The 20,489-nt window shown below is 50.9% G+C and overlaps 8 protein-coding genes across 8 annotated transcripts; 4 read left to right on the forward strand and 4 right to left on the reverse strand.

Moving 5' to 3' along the window:
* Positions 1 to 930: 930 nt before the first annotated feature.
* COCSADRAFT_84215 (uncharacterized protein) lies at positions 931 to 5,589 on the reverse strand (the record flags this gene model as incomplete). The annotated part of the gene is made up of 5 exons (XM_007699539.1): positions 931 to 1,352; positions 1,537 to 2,743; positions 2,924 to 3,418; positions 4,823 to 5,217; positions 5,280 to 5,589. The coding sequence occupies 5 exons, from the start codon at positions 5,587 to 5,589 to the stop codon at positions 931 to 933; spliced, it is 2,829 nt and encodes a 942-aa protein (XP_007697729.1).
* A 137-nt stretch (positions 5,590 to 5,726) lies between these two features.
* COCSADRAFT_34754 (uncharacterized protein) lies at positions 5,727 to 6,873 on the reverse strand. Its single transcript, XM_007699304.1, has 3 exons — positions 6,646 to 6,873; positions 6,299 to 6,547; positions 5,727 to 6,248 (listed from the first exon to the last, which is right to left on the reverse strand). The coding sequence occupies exons 2-3, from the start codon at positions 6,494 to 6,496 to the stop codon at positions 5,832 to 5,834; spliced, it is 615 nt and encodes a 204-aa protein (XP_007697494.1). The 5' UTR covers positions 6,497 to 6,547; positions 6,646 to 6,873; the 3' UTR covers positions 5,727 to 5,831.
* COCSADRAFT_137509 (uncharacterized protein) lies at positions 6,835 to 9,044 on the reverse strand. Its single transcript, XM_007699540.1, has 3 exons — positions 8,741 to 9,044; positions 7,505 to 8,653; positions 6,835 to 7,452 (listed from the first exon to the last, which is right to left on the reverse strand). Exons 1-3 carry the CDS (start codon positions 8,903 to 8,905, stop codon positions 7,222 to 7,224), a joined length of 1,545 nt encoding a protein of 514 aa, XP_007697730.1. The 5' UTR covers positions 8,906 to 9,044; the 3' UTR covers positions 6,835 to 7,221.
* A 78-nt stretch (positions 9,045 to 9,122) lies between these two features.
* Positions 9,123 to 12,076, forward strand: COCSADRAFT_197685 (uncharacterized protein). The gene is made up of 4 exons (XM_007699541.1): positions 9,123 to 10,092; positions 10,462 to 11,488; positions 11,538 to 11,746; positions 11,797 to 12,076. Exons 1-4 carry the CDS (start codon positions 9,168 to 9,170, stop codon positions 11,865 to 11,867), a joined length of 2,232 nt encoding a protein of 743 aa, XP_007697731.1. The 5' UTR covers positions 9,123 to 9,167; the 3' UTR covers positions 11,868 to 12,076.
* A 748-nt stretch (positions 12,077 to 12,824) lies between these two features.
* On the forward strand, positions 12,825 to 13,906 carry COCSADRAFT_353235 (uncharacterized protein; the record flags this gene model as incomplete). The annotated part of the gene is made up of 3 exons (XM_007699542.1): positions 12,825 to 13,166; positions 13,256 to 13,572; positions 13,639 to 13,906. The coding sequence occupies 3 exons, from the start codon at positions 12,825 to 12,827 to the stop codon at positions 13,904 to 13,906; spliced, it is 927 nt and encodes a 308-aa protein (XP_007697732.1).
* A 250-nt stretch (positions 13,907 to 14,156) lies between these two features.
* Positions 14,157 to 16,836, reverse strand: COCSADRAFT_353238 (glycoside hydrolase family 95 protein). The gene is made up of 2 exons (XM_007699543.1): positions 16,590 to 16,836; positions 14,157 to 16,538 (listed from the first exon to the last, which is right to left on the reverse strand). The coding sequence occupies exons 1-2, from the start codon at positions 16,812 to 16,814 to the stop codon at positions 14,346 to 14,348; spliced, it is 2,418 nt and encodes an 805-aa protein (XP_007697733.1). The 5' UTR covers positions 16,815 to 16,836; the 3' UTR covers positions 14,157 to 14,345.
* An 853-nt stretch (positions 16,837 to 17,689) lies between these two features.
* Positions 17,690 to 19,539, forward strand: COCSADRAFT_197687 (uncharacterized protein). The gene is made up of 2 exons (XM_007699544.1): positions 17,690 to 18,538; positions 18,588 to 19,539. Exons 1-2 carry the CDS (start codon positions 17,716 to 17,718, stop codon positions 19,301 to 19,303), a joined length of 1,539 nt encoding a protein of 512 aa, XP_007697734.1. The 5' UTR covers positions 17,690 to 17,715; the 3' UTR covers positions 19,304 to 19,539.
* Positions 19,540 to 19,695: 156 nt separating this feature from the next.
* On the forward strand, positions 19,696 to 20,088 carry COCSADRAFT_158325 (uncharacterized protein; the record flags this gene model as incomplete). The annotated part of the gene is made up of 1 exon (XM_007699545.1): positions 19,696 to 20,088. The coding sequence occupies one exon, from the start codon at positions 19,696 to 19,698 to the stop codon at positions 20,086 to 20,088; it is 393 nt and encodes a 130-aa protein (XP_007697735.1).
* Between the last annotated feature and the right edge of the window lie 401 nt (positions 20,089 to 20,489).

The following is a 20,489-nucleotide window of genomic DNA, read 5'->3' on the forward strand; positions in this document are numbered from 1 at the left end:
GGCACAGGCACAAAGCCAAGTTGTGAGTGCGTGCCAAAAAGCTCGTCGAGGGGGGTGGTAGTTCTCAGCACTCTGCAGCTCACAGCCTGTACCTGGGCCCGTGCGCCCCACCCAAGCCACCCAGGCAAGCTGCAAGCTGCAAGTGCCAAAAGAGTGCAAGCGAGCGAGAAAGAGAGAGAGAGAGAGAAAAAAAACGATTATGGGCGATCATTGCGCCAAACTACTACTCCGCTTTTTGGCAACTTACCCACCAATCCGCCCATAAAAAGGCGCGCCAGCGAGTCAGGCGTGTTAAGGCACCACAGCCGCAAGGAGCACATTCAGCCCGAAATAACTGTATTTGTGCCTTTTGCGTTAGCCTTTGAACCTTACTTGATCTTGATGTTGTTTTTTCTTGGCGCCTGTTTTATTTCCCTTTTTTTGGGGCCCACGGCAACGCCCTCAGGGAACGGTTCGGACAACCGTGGGCGTGGGGGAATATAGTGTGTGTATGCGCGCAACGCACGCGCTTGCGCGTATTGTTGTATGCGAACTGTTTCCACCGGATAAAGAGATAGGCAAAGACGCATTTTCCGGGTTTGGTTCTGCCACTTTGAAGGCGCATGTACGCACACACGCGTGCGCGCGCGCATATACACACCCACCCCATCTTTTATCGCTCATGGAATCTCCCGTTGGGTTTGGGGTTGCGAGCGAGGGGGGCAGGGCAGACAAGACTGGGTTTCGGGCACTAGGCTGTGTTTTGTGCGGACGTTGGGCGAAAAAAAAAAACTCTCCGCGAACCTTGGGTCCATGTAGCCCTTGCCCGTTTACCCCCCATGTCGACATGTGACGACATCATTTGCACGCCGTACGTGGGCCGTGTACGTAGGGTACTCCGATAGATTTTGTGAGGAGGGAAAAAAGGAAGGAAGAGAGAGATAAAACCACTTACACCGATGCTGCAGCTTTCCACTCCTGAAGCGACAAGAAACGCTGTATCTCGGGTGCCGACGAGACAATCTTGAGCTCCATACCGACGATAAGCACGATAACGACCAGACGCCCCAGTAGGCTCGGCACTATAGTAAACGCCAGCAGAGGCACCGCCAATATAAACGGGAACCATACGGCTGCTGACTGATGATGCCCGGCCCCTTGTTCGCCCGCTGCTGCCATTGTCGCCGTCGTAGAAGTAGTAGCCGCCGCCAAGCGCGGCACGGCGACAAGGTCAGACGCGCGCTCCAGAAACCGACTCTCTGCATAATCAATCGGCTCGTGCTCATTCATCCACTCGCGGTATCGCGCCACATCGTCTTCCCCGGCTGGACGGAGCTTGCTCGACATATCGCTGAAAGAGGATAGAGCTTTATCTGCGATTCAAGTTAGCAATGGCCCTAATAGAACCCCTTCTTTCGTGTGTATAAAAATAAGTTGTTCGCGACGATCTTTCTCTCTTTTGTCTCTCATGTATCCATTCTGTCATGCTAAAAATGTAGCAAGCTTATTTTTGTGATGTAACATGCACATATTCCTGTAAATGCAACTGCAACTTACTGTACTGTTCCAGCTTCTGGAATATGCGACCCAGCAGCTCGGTTCTCTTGAAATGTGACTCGCCGCCGTACCGCGCGTCATTTCGTCGAGACGCAGGATACGCGTGGCCTGAGGGATCCTTGGGCGACATTTGCGCAATGCATCGGTCCAGCGTACGGAGCTCTTCTTCGAGTTCGCTCATCTCGTCTTGTAGGTGCAATAACACCCGGTGGTTTAGGTGCTCAAACTTACGGTACACGGGTACGAGGTTGACTTCCCGTGCTGTCTCACCTTGCGAGGGTGCGCTAAGTTCGTTCGCCAGAAGCTCATAGCCTGTTAGAGCCGGCTTGGTCTGAGTAGATGCCGGGCCATGTTGCTGATAAGGTTGCGCTTGGGCTGGATGAGGTGAGAATGGCTGTGGGATTTGTTTGACCAGGCTGTGTGGATATGCGTGAACGGCTTCTGGGGATTGGTGTGGTGCATAGCCAATGGCCAGTGGAGCTGGAAATGTGTGCATAGGTGACCAGGCCTGTGGTGAGTTTGCTGCACCATTACTTATAACTGATGGAGATGCGCCAGAGTATACCTGCGGACTGTACATGGGCGTAGGTGGATAGATCTGACCGGGTGTTCCTCCATTGAATTGGAATCCCTTTTGTGGTTTGGGGTTCTTCAATATGTGATTGGCTAGCTCTCGCTCCTGTTGCTTTAGACGTCTGGCATGAAGGTCGCTACCGCGGGATGATGTAGATGGCGCCCGGGGTAGAGAAACCTTATTTGTAATCTTTTTAGATTTTTTAGACAACTCACTGCTGGGTTGGGCCTCTCCTTCACTTTCTGTGCAACTGCCTTCACTCTCTCCGCTCTGAGCGACCGTCTCTTCGTCTTCATCCCTAGGCCCATGCACAAAGCTGCTAGCATACAGCGGCTTTTTGAACTTGCGAAACTCTTGATGAGGTAGCTGAGATACCATTGGACTGGAATTTTGTGCTAATGTTTGTGAGCTAATATCTGATCCATTGGGATCTGTTCCTGCTGCGGATGGGCGCTTATCGCTCGAGTTGGAGTCATTCAGAGGCGGGGAGGGCAAAAAGGAAGGAACACTGATCGACGGAACGAAGCCCTGCAGGTATGCAGGCGTGGAATTCTCAGTGTCATTATCTGGCTGGAGATACTTGAAGACATCCGATTCAGCGGCACTCATTATGGAACTGGTAGGACTTTGCCTCTCCGTAGCCATCTCGTATCGGTATGGGTAGCCGTCGTCCTCCCGGGATTTCTGCGTCACCGTTGAGTTACTTCCACTTGAAGCGCTCGATTGCTGTGACACGCTCGAGGCCGACGATGGTTCGGATAGTTCGGCGAGCTTCCCACCGTGGCGGTGGAGAGAGTTATGTTTACGTTGTACGCGTGAGCGACCCGCAGCACTGTCTTCTGTGTGTCGCCGACGAAGCGCTCTGGGCTGACCTGTAGAGCTGACAATGGAACTCCCTCGACGTCTTGATTGCATAGTGGTCTTTTTCTCTCGTATTTGGCCGAGTCTGGGTATATATCCCACGGTACTTCCCTCTTCGTCCAACTCTTCTTGCCCACTGCGCGGCACAGGTGACAGTTCACCCTGATGTGAGTCGCGTCTTAAAAGCTTCTTGAGAGTGGTGCGGGCTGCTTTGTTCTTCTTGTCGTCTTCGTTTTGCTCCTCGCTGTAAGACAGGGAGGAAGAGGGCGGGGAGCCTTTGGTGCCCGAAGTGGTCCGGGATGGCCTGCGTCGAATGTGGGGTCCACTAGCAGCCACACCGACTTCTTTTTCTTGGAGACTATCGTAGTGATATTGGGGATCGTCTGTGGTAGGGTTGCGATGCCGTGAAGGGGACTGAGCGCCCTCAGATGGTGAGGCCCGGTCCGACTACAAGACAGCACAATTCAGGTCAGTCTCAACGGCCATCAGAGAGTCGGCTCGAGAGGGTATTGTTTCGTTATCAACGCACCATGCTATGTAGTGCTTGCGAGAGTCAGCTGCCGTCAGCTAAGGCCGCGCTCGTGGTAATGTATCTGATATTTTTGACAATGGCCTTGTGTGCAAAGACCTGCCGAAGAGGGGATGGCACAGTGGACAGCAGAGCAGTATGCGACTCCTTGCATGCTGGAGGGATCAGTAGTACATGTCGTGTGACGGAGGGAACTGAGACTGGTAAACTAAGCAAACGGTCTCTATAGTGGTACGGTTCGACGCCGGTGGCTCGTTGCAGCTGGTGTGCGCCATAACCATGGCGGTTTGTGGTATGTAGAAGACGAGGAGAGCGTACTCCAGGCTGGACGAGGCCACTATGAAAAATATTTGAGCCGGACAGTCACCGCCTTGCACATGCAGAGCAAGCAGGACGTCTTTCCGGTGTGGATCGGAAGTGCGCGGTGCTGCCCAATAGTGGTGGATAGAGACCGTCAAGCGACTTGTCCCCACCACGTGGGCCTATTGCCCGAAGCCGTGTCTTCAACTGCGCTTCCTCCCTTCTGCTAAATCGATCGACGCGCATTCTGATGATGTACCCGTTCAGCCCAGCGGACCAGTCATCAGTGTTTCTGCCATCTTTTTTCTGGTAACCTAAGGGCATGCAACAAGCCCCTCAAGGCCACGTCAACAAACACCGGGACTCGCACACGAACAGTATGGTTCTACCGCTGCCAGTGGATAGCCAAGCCGCACAGCTGCTCCGTTTCCGAGCTGGGGATCCCTGTCCTTGCTTGGCTCCACGTCTCAAACCCTCATGATTACGCCCAAAGTCTCGCATCTCCAAGGCGAGCAGATCTGATGACATGGAAGTTATGCATCCACTTTTGCTTTGTTTCAACTTCGTGACCTGAGATGTTCAGCTACGTACATGCCGAGGCAGCTGTGTCCGAAGCTGGGGTCTGTTTCATTATTATACTCGCCATAATAAGCTGCTCTATTCTTATCAGCTCATCTATCCTTGCAAGTACACTACACACAATGGCTCGCTGTGGCTTGATGTGGCGCAAATTAGAAGCAACGGATGGCTAGCATACAAACGAGGTAGCCGGACAGCTCCGTTCCACTAGCCTGTCATGCTCCATTCGTGATGCGAATTCTCAATCTGAAAATATCGGGGTTCATTTTGGTCATACATCGGTGGTGGTCGCTTAGTACCCGAGACAGCGAGAATACCGGAACGAGACATATCGAAATACCGTGAATAGAGTGATATCAACCGGTCAGTCGAGATTGCAATAATTTAGCTACTTCCACCAATCACCCAAGAACCTTGCCTCTCAATGTTGTCATCTGCAGCACTTCGTCCTTGGTCAGCCCATCGCTCCTAATCTCACCCTTCTTTCCAGCCTTTCTCATCTCCCTATTACTCTCCATACCTATGCCCTCGCCCCAACCCCAGTTCTCCTCGACCCATGTTACTGGCCATAACAGCCATGTACCTAGCACGCAAAACAGCGTAGCCCAGGCTTGCCAAATCCAGATCAGCATCCAGCCCCCGGGTGCGATGAAGCGTATCCATTGATCTACTTGGTAAAGATCGTCTTGTTTCTCAATCAGGTATTTGCCCGTCGAAGGCGAATGGCGCAGGGTGAGAACCGTGGTCAGACGGATCGGCGCGTAATAAAAGGGCACTGCCCAGATGCGAAATATTTGGAAGATTGTCACATAGAGCGTCAGGTTCGCTTCGTCAAATGCTACCAATGGGAATTAGTGCCTGGTTCCGTATAAACCGTATGGATAACGCGACGCAACATACCGACACTCTGCACTGTCAGATCAATTCTCGGGCTCATGATCTTGTACCAACGGTAGGTCGCATCGACCAGCCATCGAGAATTTAGCCCGCTCCATGTTCGACAGAACGGATGTGAGAAAGCAGCGTCTGGCGTGAAATACTTCTCAATCGTTGCGCGTTGTAGAGAGGGCGGTGATTGTGTAAGGAGATGGATCACCGCCGGAATTTCCTTGACTGGTGATTTCACGTCAGCAAGAGCTGTAGACCTGGGAATTTGAACAAACCTGGGTCTTCCATGTTGTCGATCGGTGCGCCGAGTATATGCGTGCATTGTGTGCTCGTCGGTAGGCGGTTGCTTTATGTGCATTGCGCAACCTTTGGCGTGCTTTTCCATGTGAAGACGCGTTGATATGACGTCACATTCGTCATTGCATCACTTTGACACTTATGGCACCATCGCAACCAAGTCTGTGGCCGTAACTCTGAATTCATTATATCGATCGTAAGCTTATCGAGGTATTTTTGTAATTACATAGACCATAGAAGTATCAATCCACTAAACTTTCACCACATCTATTGAGATCTGTACTGCTGGATCTCCGCCTCGGATATCTGCCTCAGCTTGTTCACGTTTGGTGACTCGCCGCTCGCGATACCCTTTGCTAGCTCAATAAGCCCGCCGACTTGGGTCCTCTTGGATATGGCGTATTGAGCAGTGCTAGCCTTGACGCGGATGATGCCAATGCGCGGGTCTTCTGGACCGCCGTCGTGCTTGCCGTCGCCGAGGTCGCCGATCCAGGCCTTGAGCGCTGGTGAATAGTGCTTGCGGACAATCTCGCGATCAGTCTCAATGGATGCATGGCCAGAGATGGACGCCCATTCTCCGGAGTTGTTGATGAAGCCAATGTTGACCGACGCGTGTTCTTTCAGGTCGTCCGTCTTGCCAGACTCAGTGTTGGTGTGGAAGAGGAGATCGAAGCCGTGTCCCTCCTGTGCATTCGTTAGCGGTGCTATATCAATAGATACTACTTGTTGCTTACCTTGGCAGCAAGTGCCATTGCTCTCGAAGCCAAAAGATCGCTGTCCGCAACCTGCGTGGTCAAGAGGCAGAACTTGGTCTTGTCGACGAAGCTGAACAGATCCTCAACCTTCTCCTTCAGAGAAGGTTCCTCGAGGTTCTTCTGAGTGTAGGGGTCGGCGGTCTTAGAGCCGGTATCCGCGTTACTGAAGCCAGACATGTTGATGGTAGTGTTGGAGAAGACGCGTTGCGAGGTAAGTGATTTGGGTAGCTGCGAGGAAGGCGTCAGCTTCTGTAAACACAACATTCGTGGTAATCTTCGTGCAGCTGGTGCAGCACAACGATGAAGAAAGCGAGATGCAATCATACCTGAGTAGAGGACTATTGGGAGCAGATGGTGTGGTGCAGGAGAGGTCCACGAGAGGGCACGACTATGTAGTGACAACGCTGTGATGACGTCACATAGTCCCGTCGCGTTTGCCCACCCCGCTGCTAGGTGGGGAGGAAACAATTAGACAGTTAACCGGATCTGCTTTTGCGAAACAATGCTGGGCTTACCTAAAGGATCAGTGGTTGCGTCATGTCTCTTAGTAATAGTTCAGGTACGACAGGAGCGGTAAGCTAAAAAGGAACGTGGGCTTGAACATCACACCGGCGATCAGTCCAGCCAACTGCGAGCCGCATCATTTAGCGTGGGCTTAAGAATATCAGATAGTGGTATTGACCATCTAGATCTGCCGTGCGTCTAGAAGGAAAGTACCGTACCCCACGCCGTGACCCCGTCCAATGCCATGCTGGTATCCCATAAACAACAGCGGAGAATGTCCCGACCACAAGCTAAAAAGAAAGAATCGGGCTAGATCCCAGACTATACAGATGCCCTGGATATGTCACCCTTTTTTTGGAGGGACCAGATCCCTCATGACAGGCGGCACTTTGTGTGCTCTATGCGTCAGCGGCGGCCTCCTTGTCCTCGAGCGACGCCTTCTTGAGGTCTTCGGCAGCATCAGCGGTGGCATCCTTCTCTTGGGTCAGTTCAGCCTCTGCAGATGCATTGCCGTTGACCGCCTGGTTCTTCTGGGCAGGCTTGCGCGCAGCGTCAGTGCTACCGCTAGCCTCTTCCTCCGCCTCTTCTGCTTCAAGACGCTCAATTTCCTTTTGTGCCTTGGCAATGTTCTGTGTTCTATGTTAGCTCTGTGACAGCAATGTAACTCGCAGGCAGATTTACCTCCTTGGTCTTGCGGTCTTGGTCTTCTTTCCAGTGCGCGAGCTTGGCCTTGAGCTTCTCGACAGTGGCAGGGATGTCTTCTTGGCTCGAGGGAGCCTCAACGCCAACTTTGGCCAATTCCTCAATGATACCAATGTTGAGGTTGAACTTGGCGGGAGCAGAGCTGGCACCGCCTTTCTTGCCCTTCTTGCCCTTCTTTCCGCCAGTGCCGACAAAGTAGCTCTCTTCCTCGGTATCCTTCTTGGAGATGCGAGTGCCCTTCAAGCCAGACTCGTCGACAGTGCGTTGAGCGGAAGCAGCAAACTTGCTTGCTGCAGTGGTCTCCTTGGGTGGGAGAGCGGATGGGTCGAAGTGACGGATCAAGCCTTCGGCAGCAATGATCTCGTCGCCGTAAGCAGGCGTGCTGGCCTCTTCGAGACGCTTGCTGGCAGCCTCCTTGCGCTTGCTTGCAACATATTGGAGTTGCTCTTGACGCCTCTTCTCAAAGCGAATCTTGCGAGCCTCGGACTCGTACGTCTTGTATGCGCGGAGCTGCTGGAAGTATGCATCCTTGAGGTCTTTTCGTGCCTGGTACTTCTCTTGCTGCTCAGCGCGAGCCTTGTCTGTCTGCTCACGAAGCGTTCGCAGGTTCTTGAAGGCCTCGTCTTGCTCGGCCTTGAGGGCATCCAGCTCAGTCTGGAGCTTAGTGTACTTGTCGCTGAGGGCCTTGTTCTCGGGGTCGTCCAGGAGCTTCTTCTGCTCAGCGATCTGGGCCTTGATATCTTCAATCTTCTTCTGCTGAGCATCGAAGCCGGAAAAGTTCTTGCGGGCCTTGTTAAGGGCGCTGATCTCGGCGAGGGCCTTCTTCTCATCTACCAGCTTCATCATGCCACCGTCGACTTGCTTCTGCAGACGTGCGATTTCCTGGTCAACCTCCTCAACAGATTTGTAGTTCGACTTGCCCTTTGCGGTCTTGAGCTCGGCCAACTGCTGCTTAAGCTGGTCGTCGAGCTTCTTGATCTTCTCGAAAATGGCATTGCGGCCGGACTTGTTCCCTTGCTGTGTCTGGCGGATGGCGTTGAGCTCGGTCTTGAGCTCCTGCTGGCGTTTGGCATTGGGCGAGTCCTTGTTGTTCGGCTTTGCGTTGTCGAGCTTAGCCTTGCAGGCGTTCTAGCGATGGTCAGTACCGGTTGTCAGACCCTTATATCTGCATGTGATGCAGGTACTCGACGGCCCATCAATACTCGATCTACTTACCAGCTTCTCCTGAGCCGCAGCGTGCTCCTTCTCAAGTTTGGCAAGTTCCTCCTTGTACTTCTCCTCGTCAGGCTTGTCCGGTTTGACGATCTGCTGCTTGCCTTGCGGGGCAGAGCCATTGGCAGTGGCCTTCTGGGCGGCGGGGGGAGTTGCAACGTCGGCCATGTCTGCTATGCAGTCAATTGGGTTGACGAGTTGACTGATGGAATGCGACGGTAGAGGAGAGTCTGCGCGAGTTGCGTTGACCACCAAAGGGTGAGGGTGGACAGTAAGAGCGGTGGGGAGGACAACTATTAAAATCGAGGGTCTCGAATGAACCACGGAATGTTGGCAACTTTTCCCGAATTTTAGCGGATGGGCTAGTGCCGCATTCTCCATCCATCGAACATTCACCGGGGGCCTCGAACCTCACCCACCAAACTACGGGATGGCGGAAAAATCGCGGGGCAGTGTCCCCATCTTATTGCTCAAAACGAAGTCGGCCCCCACGGACACGTACGAAGAGCTGTTCCTTGGCCTCGACGATGGCCGCTACGCCCCTGTTTTTGTGCCGGTGCTGGAGCACAGGTTCAAGCGAGACGCCCTGCGCGAGGTGCGTGAGCATGTTACCAGCCGAGGCTTGGTGCCAAAGTCGCAAAAAGGCCTCGCGACATACGGCGCCCTGATATTTACCTCACAGCGGGCCGTTGAGGCGTTCACCGAGGTTATCCAAGAAATTCGTAGCCAAGGAACTTATAAAGTTGACGACTTGCTTCCAGAGAGCCTGCCACTCTATGTCGTAGGCCCGGCTACCGCGCGCGGACTGCGAGCGTTAGGACTTAAATGCCCAATCCTAGGTGAAGAAACTGGCAACGGTGAAGCCCTAGCTGGCTTTATCCTGCAGCATTATAACGCCATGTATCCAGATACTCCCAACCCACCTGTTCTGTTCATGGTGGGAGATAAGAGAAGGGATATAATACCAAAAACGCTCCAGTCGGTGGAGCTGGAGCCGAACGCCAGGGCAAAAGTAGACGAATTGGTTATATACGAGACCGGAGAGATGCAATCTTTCAAGGAGAACTTTTCGGCCATTTGGAAAGACAACATCGATAGGGGTTTCAGACGTCAATGGATTGTTGTATTTTCCCCAAGCGGATGCCAGGCGATGCTCGAGAGCCTGTATCTTTTGGATGCTGAGACGGGTAGAGCAAAAGCGTCCACCGGACAGAGGGACATACTCATAGCCACCATCGGCCCGACTACTCGCGACTTCCTCATTCAGCAATTTGGTTTTATCCCCGATGTATGCGCAGAAAAGCCAACTCCGGAGGGCATAGCAGAGGGTATTAAAGATTTTCTTGAAAAGCGTGGTTGAGAAAAGCACTGCCTCTGGTCGACAGTCCGTGTAAAATAAATAGGTTGTTGTGTGTGTTTTCGTGCTTCATCAGAGGCGCTACAGGCCATGCTTGCTGTAGGCAATCGCATTCGTATTCGCACGTTTCATTCTTATGACGACCACGATGATTGATCGCAACTTTGTTCTGGCGGTTATTGCTGCACGTGCCTTTCTGACGCGTTGATGTGCCAAATACTGCCATTGACGTCACTACACACGCGACGCGACTGCCACAAACTTCCAGCGCAATCATCTGTCCGTACTCTTATTTCCTTCTCATTCTTCGCCGTTTAACTTCTTACTAACTGATTCTCTACATTTTACTCAATCGACCCAATATCAGCACATTTGATTGCAACACATTCTTCTACACATAATACCAGTAACATGTCAAGCCCAACGAAAAGCAGTGATGTCGCAGCTGGCACCAAAAGGAAGCATGATATCGAGCCGTCTCCCAAGCGCGAAACTAAAGCAGCGAAGAAGCAGACCACTATCGAGGAGACGATGGGATCAGGCCAAGAAAAAGACGAGGAGATGAAAGACGCTTCAGACGACGGCGAGAATGTGAAACAAACAGACAAATTTGAGGAAAAGGTCGACGAGGACCTTTTTGACGCCAGTGATGAGCAGGCGTTGTCCAACGGCGACGATGCAAAGCCGTCTGGTGCGGAGAGACAGGGTGGCAACGATCCCAACACTGAATCAAAAGCGCATACAACGACACGGGACGAAGAAGAAAATGATTCGCGCAATACTACAAAAGAATCAGACACCAATGGAGAGGGCGCGATCGAGAAATCATCCCAGCGTGAAAAGCAGGTTCCGTCGAACATACTTGAAAAAGGCGTCATCTACTTTTTCACTCGCAACCGTGTCGGCATTGAAGAATCTGAAAGCGTGGGCGATCTACAGCGCACATTCTTCGTCCTGCGGCCCATGCCAGTAGGTGCCAAACTCGGTGATGGCTCGCTTGCGGATGACAACAACAATCGTCTGTTCGCGCTTCCGAAGAAGGTTTTCCCAAAGTCGCACAATGATCGTTTCATGGCTTTTGTGGAAAAAGCAAACGTGACTATAAAGGAGCTGAAGGATGACTTCTTCAGCGCGGAAGAGTACAATACAAAGACACAGGGCACTCGGCGTGTTGAACCCATTGCTCCAGTGGCTGAGGGTGTGTACGCAATCACACGTACTGAGGACCGTACATGTCATCTTGTCTATTCTACTACTATTCCCTCAGAGCTTGGTGAGGTACAGGATGATCTGGGTATCAAGGATCAGGGCAGCTTCATCATCAGCGTCAAGAACCCTGAGCGGAGCGGACCTGCCCAGGCCCAGCTCCCTCAAAAACCCGGTTTCCCTCAAGAGTGAGTGTGCTTGATTTCGCGAAATCATTACATACTAATCATGGAACAGATTCATCGAAGAGTTCCGTGGACTAGCTTGGGTTGAAGCAAAGCCGAAGTATCTTGACTATGAGTATTGTCAGATCCTGCTCATTGGCGAGAAACTGGAGTCGGGCGTCAAGCCTACCACGAAGGACCAGAAGCACGATAAAGAAACTCCGCTCGAGGAGATTGAGAAGCTCGAGCATGAAGACGAGCTTCGCGTCGAGCATCTTCATGGTAAGTTCTCTGTTAGATGTTTGACAATGCAGGTGCTAACCGATTATCAGGTGATGATTCCATCTACGACGACCTCAAGATCAGCAAGAGGGAGTATCCCCAGGTCTCTACGACCTGGTAAGCGGATATGTGGGAACCATGTTTATTTTGTTGTTACCTGAATACAGGTTTGTCGGGCAGCGTAAAACATGAATTATTGGCGTTTAGAGGGCGTGAAAAACAATGTGGAAACCACAAGTATGTGATGGGATACAATTGAGCGTGTGCATGAGTGAGAATGTTGCTAGGACATGCGTTGGATGCGAACTACTAGTTCAATGGAACCTCCCTTTCATTCATTCCACCTCTTGTATCACACTTATGATCTGGCCCTAGCCACTCTGTATTCCTTCCCGTGGTACCCGAACAGCAACATCTTCTTCGCAAAATTTTCCACCAAATTTGTTCGCCAATGGAATACGAACACACTAGAATCCTCCGCTTTTAAGACTTAACTTGATATTTTATCTCTGTTTGCTATAGTTATAGCGTATCAGATCAATTATCTTAGAAAAGAATAGCAGGCCACACCCTAACCTGCCGGAATCGGGTATTAAGCAATTAACCTTGCAGTTAAAGTAAAAGAATTTAAGTAAGCATTTACGTTAGCAAGACTCTACTCTTAAACCTTGAAAAATTATTTAGTAATACAACTAAGAATATATACACCTCTTGATAGGTATATGCCTATTAGGCATATCACTATTAGGTACAATAGCTAAATTATAGTTGCGACGAAAGGAGTAGAACAGCGAACTACAGTTGCGATAAGACAGCAGCGCAGCGCAGCACACCGATGCCTACAAATCCGCCATATCGTCAGCCTGCCTCTCCTTCCGCTTTTACACTAGGACAATGTCCTTACCTGTTTGCTTTGTGAAAAGGGTCTCGCAGGGTGGTTGCATCATTAGTTCTTCAACAGGGTCCGAAAATTTGAAAAGAGAACACTTCCCTTTCCAATATCCCTTTACGTCTCAAGAACTCTCACCTACCTTTCAAAAATCCTCAATTTCTTCTCAAAGACGTCCAAAAGTTCATCATGCTTACCCCCGGAAAGCACCACTGGCTAAGGCCAGGCTACTACAACACCCCCTCGTTCCGCCAAATCTGCCGTGACAGCTGGCTGAATATACTCACAGAAACCCTTTGCGTCATCATATCAATTCTTCTCTGGAGATTGTGTCCACCCTTAATCCCTCACTACTTTCCTTACTTCGAGGGCGTAGAGACCCATCCCATTGGCCTAAAATACTCACAGCCACTACGAGAAGAGTACATCAACACCATCATGATGGCAGCCATCTCGTTTTTGGTGCCTAGCAGCATCATGCTAGTCATGAATCTGTGGGTGCTCAGAGACTACTGCAATTGGGACGCATCGGTAGGTATTTTCCAGCTCCCTGCTCCTAGAACAATTCCAAACATTGAAGAAAGTTCCATCTCGGCTGACAATCGAATCCCAAAATACAGTTCACAAGACTCAGCTACGCTCTCTCAACCTCCACCTTATTCTCCTGCATCATCAAAATCCTAATCGGCGGCCTCCGACCCAATTTTTATGAGATATGCAGACCAGCAACCTACCTTCCTGAACCTACTACCGCGTCAGCTCCGCCCACGCGGTCTCGCATACAATACAGCACAGTCGACCAGGTCTGCACTAACACCGACAAATTCTCCCTCAATGAAGCGCAAAAAAGCTTTCCAGCCAGCCACGCCTCCTCCGCATTCGCCGGCTTCGTGTTTCTCGCGCTTTGGCTCAGCGCACATTACAAGACGCTTGGGCGGTCTCGAATTAATACCAAACGCCAGAGCACAGTTACCAAGGAAGCCCTTCACGATCCTAAAGGCAGCTTTAAAACTCTTTCCGGTCAATACTTTGACGCGGTTCCGCACTGGAAACTCATCATTTTTTCAACTCCGCTGTGGGTTGCTGTTGCGCTCTCGTTGTCCAAACTGAGAGATGGATGGCATCATCCTGTTGATGTGGCGTGCGGTGCGTGTATTGGGGGATTCTTTGCGGTGGTGGCGTATAAGATGGTATTTTGGAGCGTGTGGGATGCGAGGGATAATCATGTGCCGAGGAGGCATGTGGATGGTACGGGGGAGGGTAGGGTGTGAAGGGTTGTAGGGATTGGAATCACACAAGCCTCATGAGACGAAAAAGAGTATTTTGAGGGATTTGAGGGTCTTTTATGAAAATGTTTATTGCGTTTGGAATGCATTTGTGGGTGCGTGGGGTTATGTTGTCTTTATGCCGCATTTTGGTCGAGACTACACTCAATGGGCTTGTATTTACCTATTGTTTGCCTCACCCTCTTTTTGGATCATGAGTAGGTTATATTTGAAAGGGCAAATATAATAGATATCTGGCAGTGTTCAGCAGTATTTTCGGAACTTCAATTTTCTTTATTGTGGCTCATGCGAACAAGTGCTCAGTTCTCGCGGTTCTGCTACGCACGATATGATTTCTGAAAGTAGAACCGATCAGGAGTCATATCTTCAAAACGATGAGCGTTACGATATCTCGGTCTTCATCAACCCATCTGAACTTTCCTTCTCAAGACGCACTCAGTACATCCCCCTCCTTATTAACAAACTCCACATCTCCCACACTCTCTACAACAGTTACTTCCCTAACCACACCCCCATCATCCCACCCAAAATCTACAACACCCCCACCTCGAATCCTCAAACCCTTCACCTTCCCACCCTTCCAACTTTCAGGAATAGCCGGACCAAGCACCGCCCTCCTCTTCCCCTCCTGCCCCTCAGCCGGGGCCGGCAAATCCACAACAAGCATACTCAACACCAACCCTCCATACCCATAATTCGCATCAATCTGAAATGGCGTGCGCTCCCCTTTATACATACTGAACCCATTGCCTACGAAATTCTGCTCAATCGCATATCTGAGCTCCAAATGCGCTTGTGCCGTATCATTTAGACGTGCCCAGCACGCGCCGCGCCATACTTTTTCCCAACCTGAGTTTGCATCGGGCCCATTGCCGATGCCGCGGCTGATGAGTTTGTTGCGGACGGCGGATTGCACTGTGGTGTTTGAGTAGCCGCCGAGAAAAGACGAGAGGGAGTATCCGGGGTGCCAGCCTACGAGTTCGGAGATGTGACGGTGGGTGTCGTTTTGGAATTCGTAGCCGAAGGAGTCGGGGAGTTTCCATTCTTTGATTTGGGACCAGGATCCCACATGGAAGCCTTTGTCGAGGCGGGAGAGCGTGGAGGAGATATTGGAGGTGAATGATGTGTCGGATTCGCCGGCGAGGGAGTGCGTGGTCAGGACCGCTTCGAAGACTTGGTGGATAAGTTGTTGGTAGTGGGCGCAGCCGAAGGTTGTGGGACCGTGTTCGGGACTACTACAGGGGTTTACGACAAGGGTGTTATCGTTGGTAAAGGAGTCGGCGTGGAGTTGGGAGAGCCAGAATTGAGCGACGCTTTTGATGAGTGGGTAGCCTTGCGTGCGCAGCCAGGTCGTGTCGCGGGTGTAGTCCCAGTAGTCGAAGACGTGTAGCATCATCCATGCTGGGGCGGCGGGATAGTTGGCCCAGCCTTCTCCATCCTTCATACCTGTATGTCCGAAAATGTTCATTTCGTTGTGGACGACCCAGCCTGGTGCGCCGTATAGTAGCATGGCTGTTTCGTGGCCCCGTGGGACCCATGTGTTTATCATGTAGTCCCATAGTGGCGTCTGGGTTTCTGTCAAGCCTGTCTGGTCGGCAGTCCAATAATTCATTTGCAGATTGATATTGGCGTGGTAGTCGGCAGACCAGTCGGGCGCCATTTGTTCAGTCCATCGTCCCTGTAGATTGGTCGGCAGAGAGCCTGGTCGCGAGCTGGAAATCAACAAGTACTGTGCATAGTCAAAGAGCAAGCTTTCGACAAACGGGTCACCTGAAGTAACATTGGAGTCATAACTCGCGATCAGCTCCGGTGTTGGAACCTGAGCCGAGTTCAGGGGGTCGGGAAGATGAAATTCGAAGCGACCTGTGAGGGATGTAAAGTCTTCTAGATGGCTGCTCTTTAGCTCTTCCAGAGTTTTCATGGATACTTTTTGTATCGTTTCTTCAACTGCTGGGCCTGGGTCATTTCCTCGAAACGAGTATTGGTGTTCCGCTGTGCCTTTCTTCATATCATAATTCGTCTCAGCCCCTATGATAACCGTGGCGCTCTTTGCTCCATTTTCAGGTGTAACCTTCAGAATTCCAGTGTTGCTATCGCAAGTTGTCTTTACATCGGAATTGGGTAATAAGCGCGCAATTGTATCGTACAGCATTCCTTCTGGCGGACCTAGTTGGGTCACACCTCGTAGCCTCACATGGCCAGAGTCAGCTCCAGTACCGTTTGCAACACAGGTAATGTTTTCAAGCTTGGCATCAACCAGTTCGTTACCCAATTTTAGCTCGAAAGCCGGCAGGCTTCTGGACGACTGGATTGTGTAAACACAAACTTGGTCTGGGTAAGAGCAAAAAACTGTAGATTCAAGCTGAGTGTCATTGGTGTTGAAAGAGGTCGAATGGAGGCCATTTGTCAAATCCAGTTTGCGTGTGTAGTTGGAAACTTGAATTCCAACAAGGGATGGGATAGTTACAGTGAGATTGGCCAGGACTCGGTATGATCCATAGTTGTCGTTGGTACCAAGTAACTTTGTCACATTGCCGGTGCCATTGGTGAAGATCCAGTCTCGAATTCCAGGTAATGTGGAATCAATTGATGATTCTGGGTTACCACCAGTGTAGTTCTTGGACCATATTTAGTTTATGCATATCCAGGCATTTAGTGCTAGACTTACAGATGCTTCGAAAGGCCCTCCTGACCATAAACTGTCGAGATTCAGCGTAAGAGTTTCAGCCGAGGGAGAGCCGATTGGCATAGCAGCTAGTCGTCCATTGCCGACAGGTAAAGCGGTTCGGATGACGTCGCTGGTATTGGCAGGTGAAGTGGACCATATCAATTTAGCGCTGGTGCCATGTATAAGTGCAGATATCAATGGCGGTAATAGCGATTTTAGTAGCATTGTGAAATATTGAGCTTGCCCACCGTTCCTAGCAACCACGCATTGTTAAAAAAGCGATGGAACTCTACATAAATACTCACGAACGTTGTGTTCTCCCCGCTTTATTTGCGGGGACAGGTATTGGCTTTCTTTTGGTGATCGCCATGTACGTAGATTCTCCGCGAATAGAATTAGTCGGGTTGCCCCATAGTTACCGACAATACGGGCGCCTATTGGCCACAAGACGTGATAGGGTGTCAGAACAGGAAGGAGTAGCTCTATTATAGCTGCGATTTCCCAAGTATACAACTGAATGCTCGTTGATCTCCAAGGATTTTACTCTATCGAGTAGTCCTTCCGCTATTTTGTAGTTTGTTAGGCCGTAAAGCAACTTTCTGGCTGAGAAGGAGTGGAGGAGCCATTGCTCGTTCCTTCACTACTGCCGCGGTGCTGCAAGTCTTCATGCAATGTCTGGGATTGCTGGCATGCTTTCACTTTTATTTCATGAAAACTTAGCTGTTTTTCGTCCGCAGATGCAACACAGCATGGTCCATATGCTCTTCTGAGTCGACCTTGTTTCCGATTGCTGTATCAATGCCTGCTAATCCCGGAAGTATTGCCAAACTGAACACAATGTCCGCAATGTCCTTTATCTTTGACGTATTTTACCCACTTATATGTATTGAACATGATATGAGATAATAGCTGCAATTATACGGACTTGAGAAGCTCATATGTTATGTTATGAAATGAACAAGTTGTGAGGAAACAAAGGTGGTGGTGTTGAGTGAGGGTGTTGCGGTTGGAGGGGCAATTCTAGCCAATCGGCGGTTCGATTGCCCGAGCGGCGCTAAGTTTGGTGAACGATGATTCCATGATCATCACAACTTCTGCGCCCTCAATTGAAGCCGGAATAGCAAAGATGAGGACTCCGTACACGTGCAGACAGTGTCTTTCACTGCTGAAGACACCACGGGCTTCACTGCGCTCCCCGCAAGCCCTCCGTCCGTTGGCCCAGAATGCAACGATATCACGAAGTCACTCCACCAAAAGTCCAGCACCGCCAAAACTAGCCCTACCAAAGCGCAGCCTCTCTACGACCCCGCAGCGAGCGTTCGAAAAGCCGTTCGAGCCATATGAATATATTGACCCCGAGGGAATTCGCCGGACGAGGGTTCTGACTGAGGACAATCTCTTCAATTCATTCTCCAACTCGCCCATCCCGCAAATACGAAAGCGCGCAGCTTTCATGCGCCAGCATGCCTACTGCCCGCATCCTTCGCACCAGCCTACACGTGCCGTCAACAATTCCATGGACCTCGAAGCCCGCAAGTCCTCTGAGACGGGTACTCCCCCTGCGCACGTAGATTTCGAGTGTCCGGACTGCGGCATTCCGGTATACTGCTGTGAAGAACATTGGGCAGACGACTACGAGGCACATCTGGAAGTTTGTGATGTGCTGAGGCAGATCAACGAGGATGACCACGATCTGCGGAGTGGGCGCTTCTTCCGCGAGTTCCAATTCGCTGAGCCCCAGATGGAAGAGATTTTGGTCAACATGACGAGCTGGGACACGTACCTGTACACTCGTGACTTTGATGCACTCAACGAGGACCGTGAGATGAGGCAGGCGACAAAGCTCCTGACATATCCCATGACCATTGCCAGTATTCTGAATGAGTTGAGTCCCTACAACATCCGGAAGAATGGACGCATGACACCAGAGGGATTGAAGAGCTTTAGCGGTATGTGTATTCTCATTTGATTGATTATGTAGTACTGACATGGGCACAGCACTCCGGCATACGCTTCACCCACCCCGAACAGGTGGTGGTGACACTTGGAAGAATGCACGTATCGCTCCACCCTCTGTCCGCCTCTTCATTCTTGGCGCACGCGCAGAATCCTCCCTACCCCGCGAAACATGGATGCAGCTTGCATATCTTTTCCATCGTGTTCAATTCTCTTTGAATTTCATCGGACCTGAGAGCATGGCGAACCGCGAGAAAGAACTGCCCCTCCCCGAGCGCACGCCCCTAAACCCCTTTGGCGCTGTAATCGAAGACCGCATCAGCAATGCCATGAAGATCAGCACTTTTGTTGAATATTATCACAACATCCACAAGACGGGCTATTTCTACCCTTACGACCCCTACTTTGACTGCTTCGTTGTCTTCCATCCAGGTTTCGGCAACCCTGCCTCAGCTCACGAGTGGGAAGAGACGCTGCCGCTTCTCCTCGAGACCAAGGTTCCAATCATTGCGACTGGCTACAGCCCTTGGGATATGCAGCAAGACGTCGACTTCCTAAACAAGAGATTCGGCAACGAGATGGATATGCTGCTTGAGCCTGGCGAGAATCTGTTCCGAAGCTTGCGTTGGGATCTCAACGATCTTGACCCTCACGATGTCACGTGCAGCAACTGGGGAGTGTACTCTTTCCGCGGCAAGAGGTACGAGGCCACGAAGAGGGATGAAGAGAAGGAAGTGCACAGTGAAAGGACTGAGTGATTGAGAATGAAGGCTATGGTATGTGTGTAGTCATGTACAATACTGTATATTGCAACTGGGCATGTCTGACATGTAGTGTGATGATTGTTGATCCCTTCTTTTTGTCTAATCGAAGCCTTGGATTGTAGCATGTGTGTCGAACACTTCAGAAATTCTAAATCAATCATTCGGGATGTTCTCAACGATCATTTGGGTTGGTGTTTGGCCATCGCCGCAAGCGTAGTAGTCCAACAGTGCCACATCGTAAATCAGGCGTGTGGTTACAGCATTTGCCAACCGGTCAGTGAACCCCTCTTCTACCTCAAACCAATCACTTCTATCAATTCCAGTCGTACGAATCTTCGCTTCTGTTCGCAGAATTTCACAAGTGTTCACTCCATCCATTATTCACTATGTCAACTGCTACACCCGAGATTATCGGCTCCCTAGCCGATATCCAATACCTAGTCAAACTGATCTCTCGCCAATACAAACAGCCGCGAGACCTAAGCATCCCCAATTCACCCCTCTATATCGACGTGCAAGGCGCAAACCTCAACCGTGCAGGCCCCATCTCCCTCCTTACCCTCCTCTCCTCATTAACCTACTACCTCGTCGACATACTCCAGCTAGGCTCAATTGCCTTCACTACTCCCAGCACCCAACGCAAATCCGCATTCATAACTCCAAATACCCAAACCCAGACTTTAAAATCTATCTTTGAAGATGCAGATATCCCCAAAGTCTTTTTCGACGCCCGCAACGCCTCAGCTGCGCTATTCACACAATATGTAGTAGCGCTGTAGGGCATGCAGGACATACAGCTTATGGAGTGTGCGGCGCGGGACGTGGGGTTCCCACGAGACTACCTTATCAGTCTGGATGAATGTCTTGAGCGGACAGGGCCGAAGCATACAACACTCGAGAGATGCTTCCAACAGTGGAAGTGGAGGAGTGCCAAGGAGGCTGGGGAAAAGCTAATCAAGGCGGAGTTGGAAGGGTCGGATAAGGTGTTTATGAGCCCCCTATTAAAGAGGAGATTAAGAAGTATTGTTTGGGGCGTGTACAGTATCTTCCTGAGCTTAGGAAAGCGTTGTGGGAGGAGAAAGGAGAGGAGAAGGGGGAGGATTGGAAGGGGATTGTGAAGGTGGCTACGGAGAGGCGGGTGGAAGAGACGCAGGAGGTGGGGTATCTATCGCTCGGGAGA

Source organism: Bipolaris sorokiniana (genome assembly GCF_000338995.1).
Source record: "Bipolaris sorokiniana ND90Pr unplaced genomic scaffold COCSAscaffold_4, whole genome shotgun sequence".
In the NCBI taxonomy this organism is placed as follows: Eukaryota; Fungi; Ascomycota; class Dothideomycetes; order Pleosporales; family Pleosporaceae; genus Bipolaris; species Bipolaris sorokiniana.

Coding starts and splice junctions, on each gene's coding strand:
- COCSADRAFT_197685 (XM_007699541.1), top strand. CDS start 9,168: ATGGCGGAAAAATCGCGGGGCAGTGTCCCCATCTTATTGCTCAAAACG. Junction 10,093..10,461: donor AGATTTTCTTGAAAAGCGTG/GTTGAGAAAAGC, acceptor ACCCAATATCAG/CACATTTGATTGCAACACAT. Junction 11,489..11,537: donor AAACCCGGTTTCCCTCAAGA/GTGAGTGTGCTT, acceptor ATCATGGAACAG/ATTCATCGAAGAGTTCCGTG.
- COCSADRAFT_137509 (XM_007699540.1), bottom strand. CDS start 8,905: ATGGCCGACGTTGCAACTCCCCCCGCCGCCCAGAAGGCCACTGCCAAT. Junction 8,654..8,740: donor CTGCGGCTCAGGAGAAGCTG/GTAAGTAGATCG, acceptor GACCATCGCTAG/AACGCCTGCAAGGCTAAGCT. Junction 7,453..7,504: donor AAGACCGCAAGACCAAGGAG/GTAAATCTGCCT, acceptor CATAGAACACAG/AACATTGCCAAGGCACAAAA.
- COCSADRAFT_353238 (XM_007699543.1), bottom strand. CDS start 16,814: ATGCTACTAAAATCGCTATTACCGCCATTGATATCTGCACTTATACAT. Junction 16,539..16,589: donor GAGGGCCTTTCGAAGCATCT/GTAAGTCTAGCA, acceptor ATATGGTCCAAG/AACTACACTGGTGGTAACCC.
- COCSADRAFT_197687 (XM_007699544.1), top strand. CDS start 17,716: ATGAGGACTCCGTACACGTGCAGACAGTGTCTTTCACTGCTGAAGACA. Junction 18,539..18,587: donor GGGATTGAAGAGCTTTAGCG/GTATGTGTATTC, acceptor ACATGGGCACAG/CACTCCGGCATACGCTTCAC.
- COCSADRAFT_34754 (XM_007699304.1), bottom strand. CDS start 6,496: ATGTCTGGCTTCAGTAACGCGGATACCGGCTCTAAGACCGCCGACCCC. Junction 6,249..6,298: donor CAATGGCACTTGCTGCCAAG/GTAAGCAACAAG, acceptor ACGAATGCACAG/GAGGGACACGGCTTCGATCT.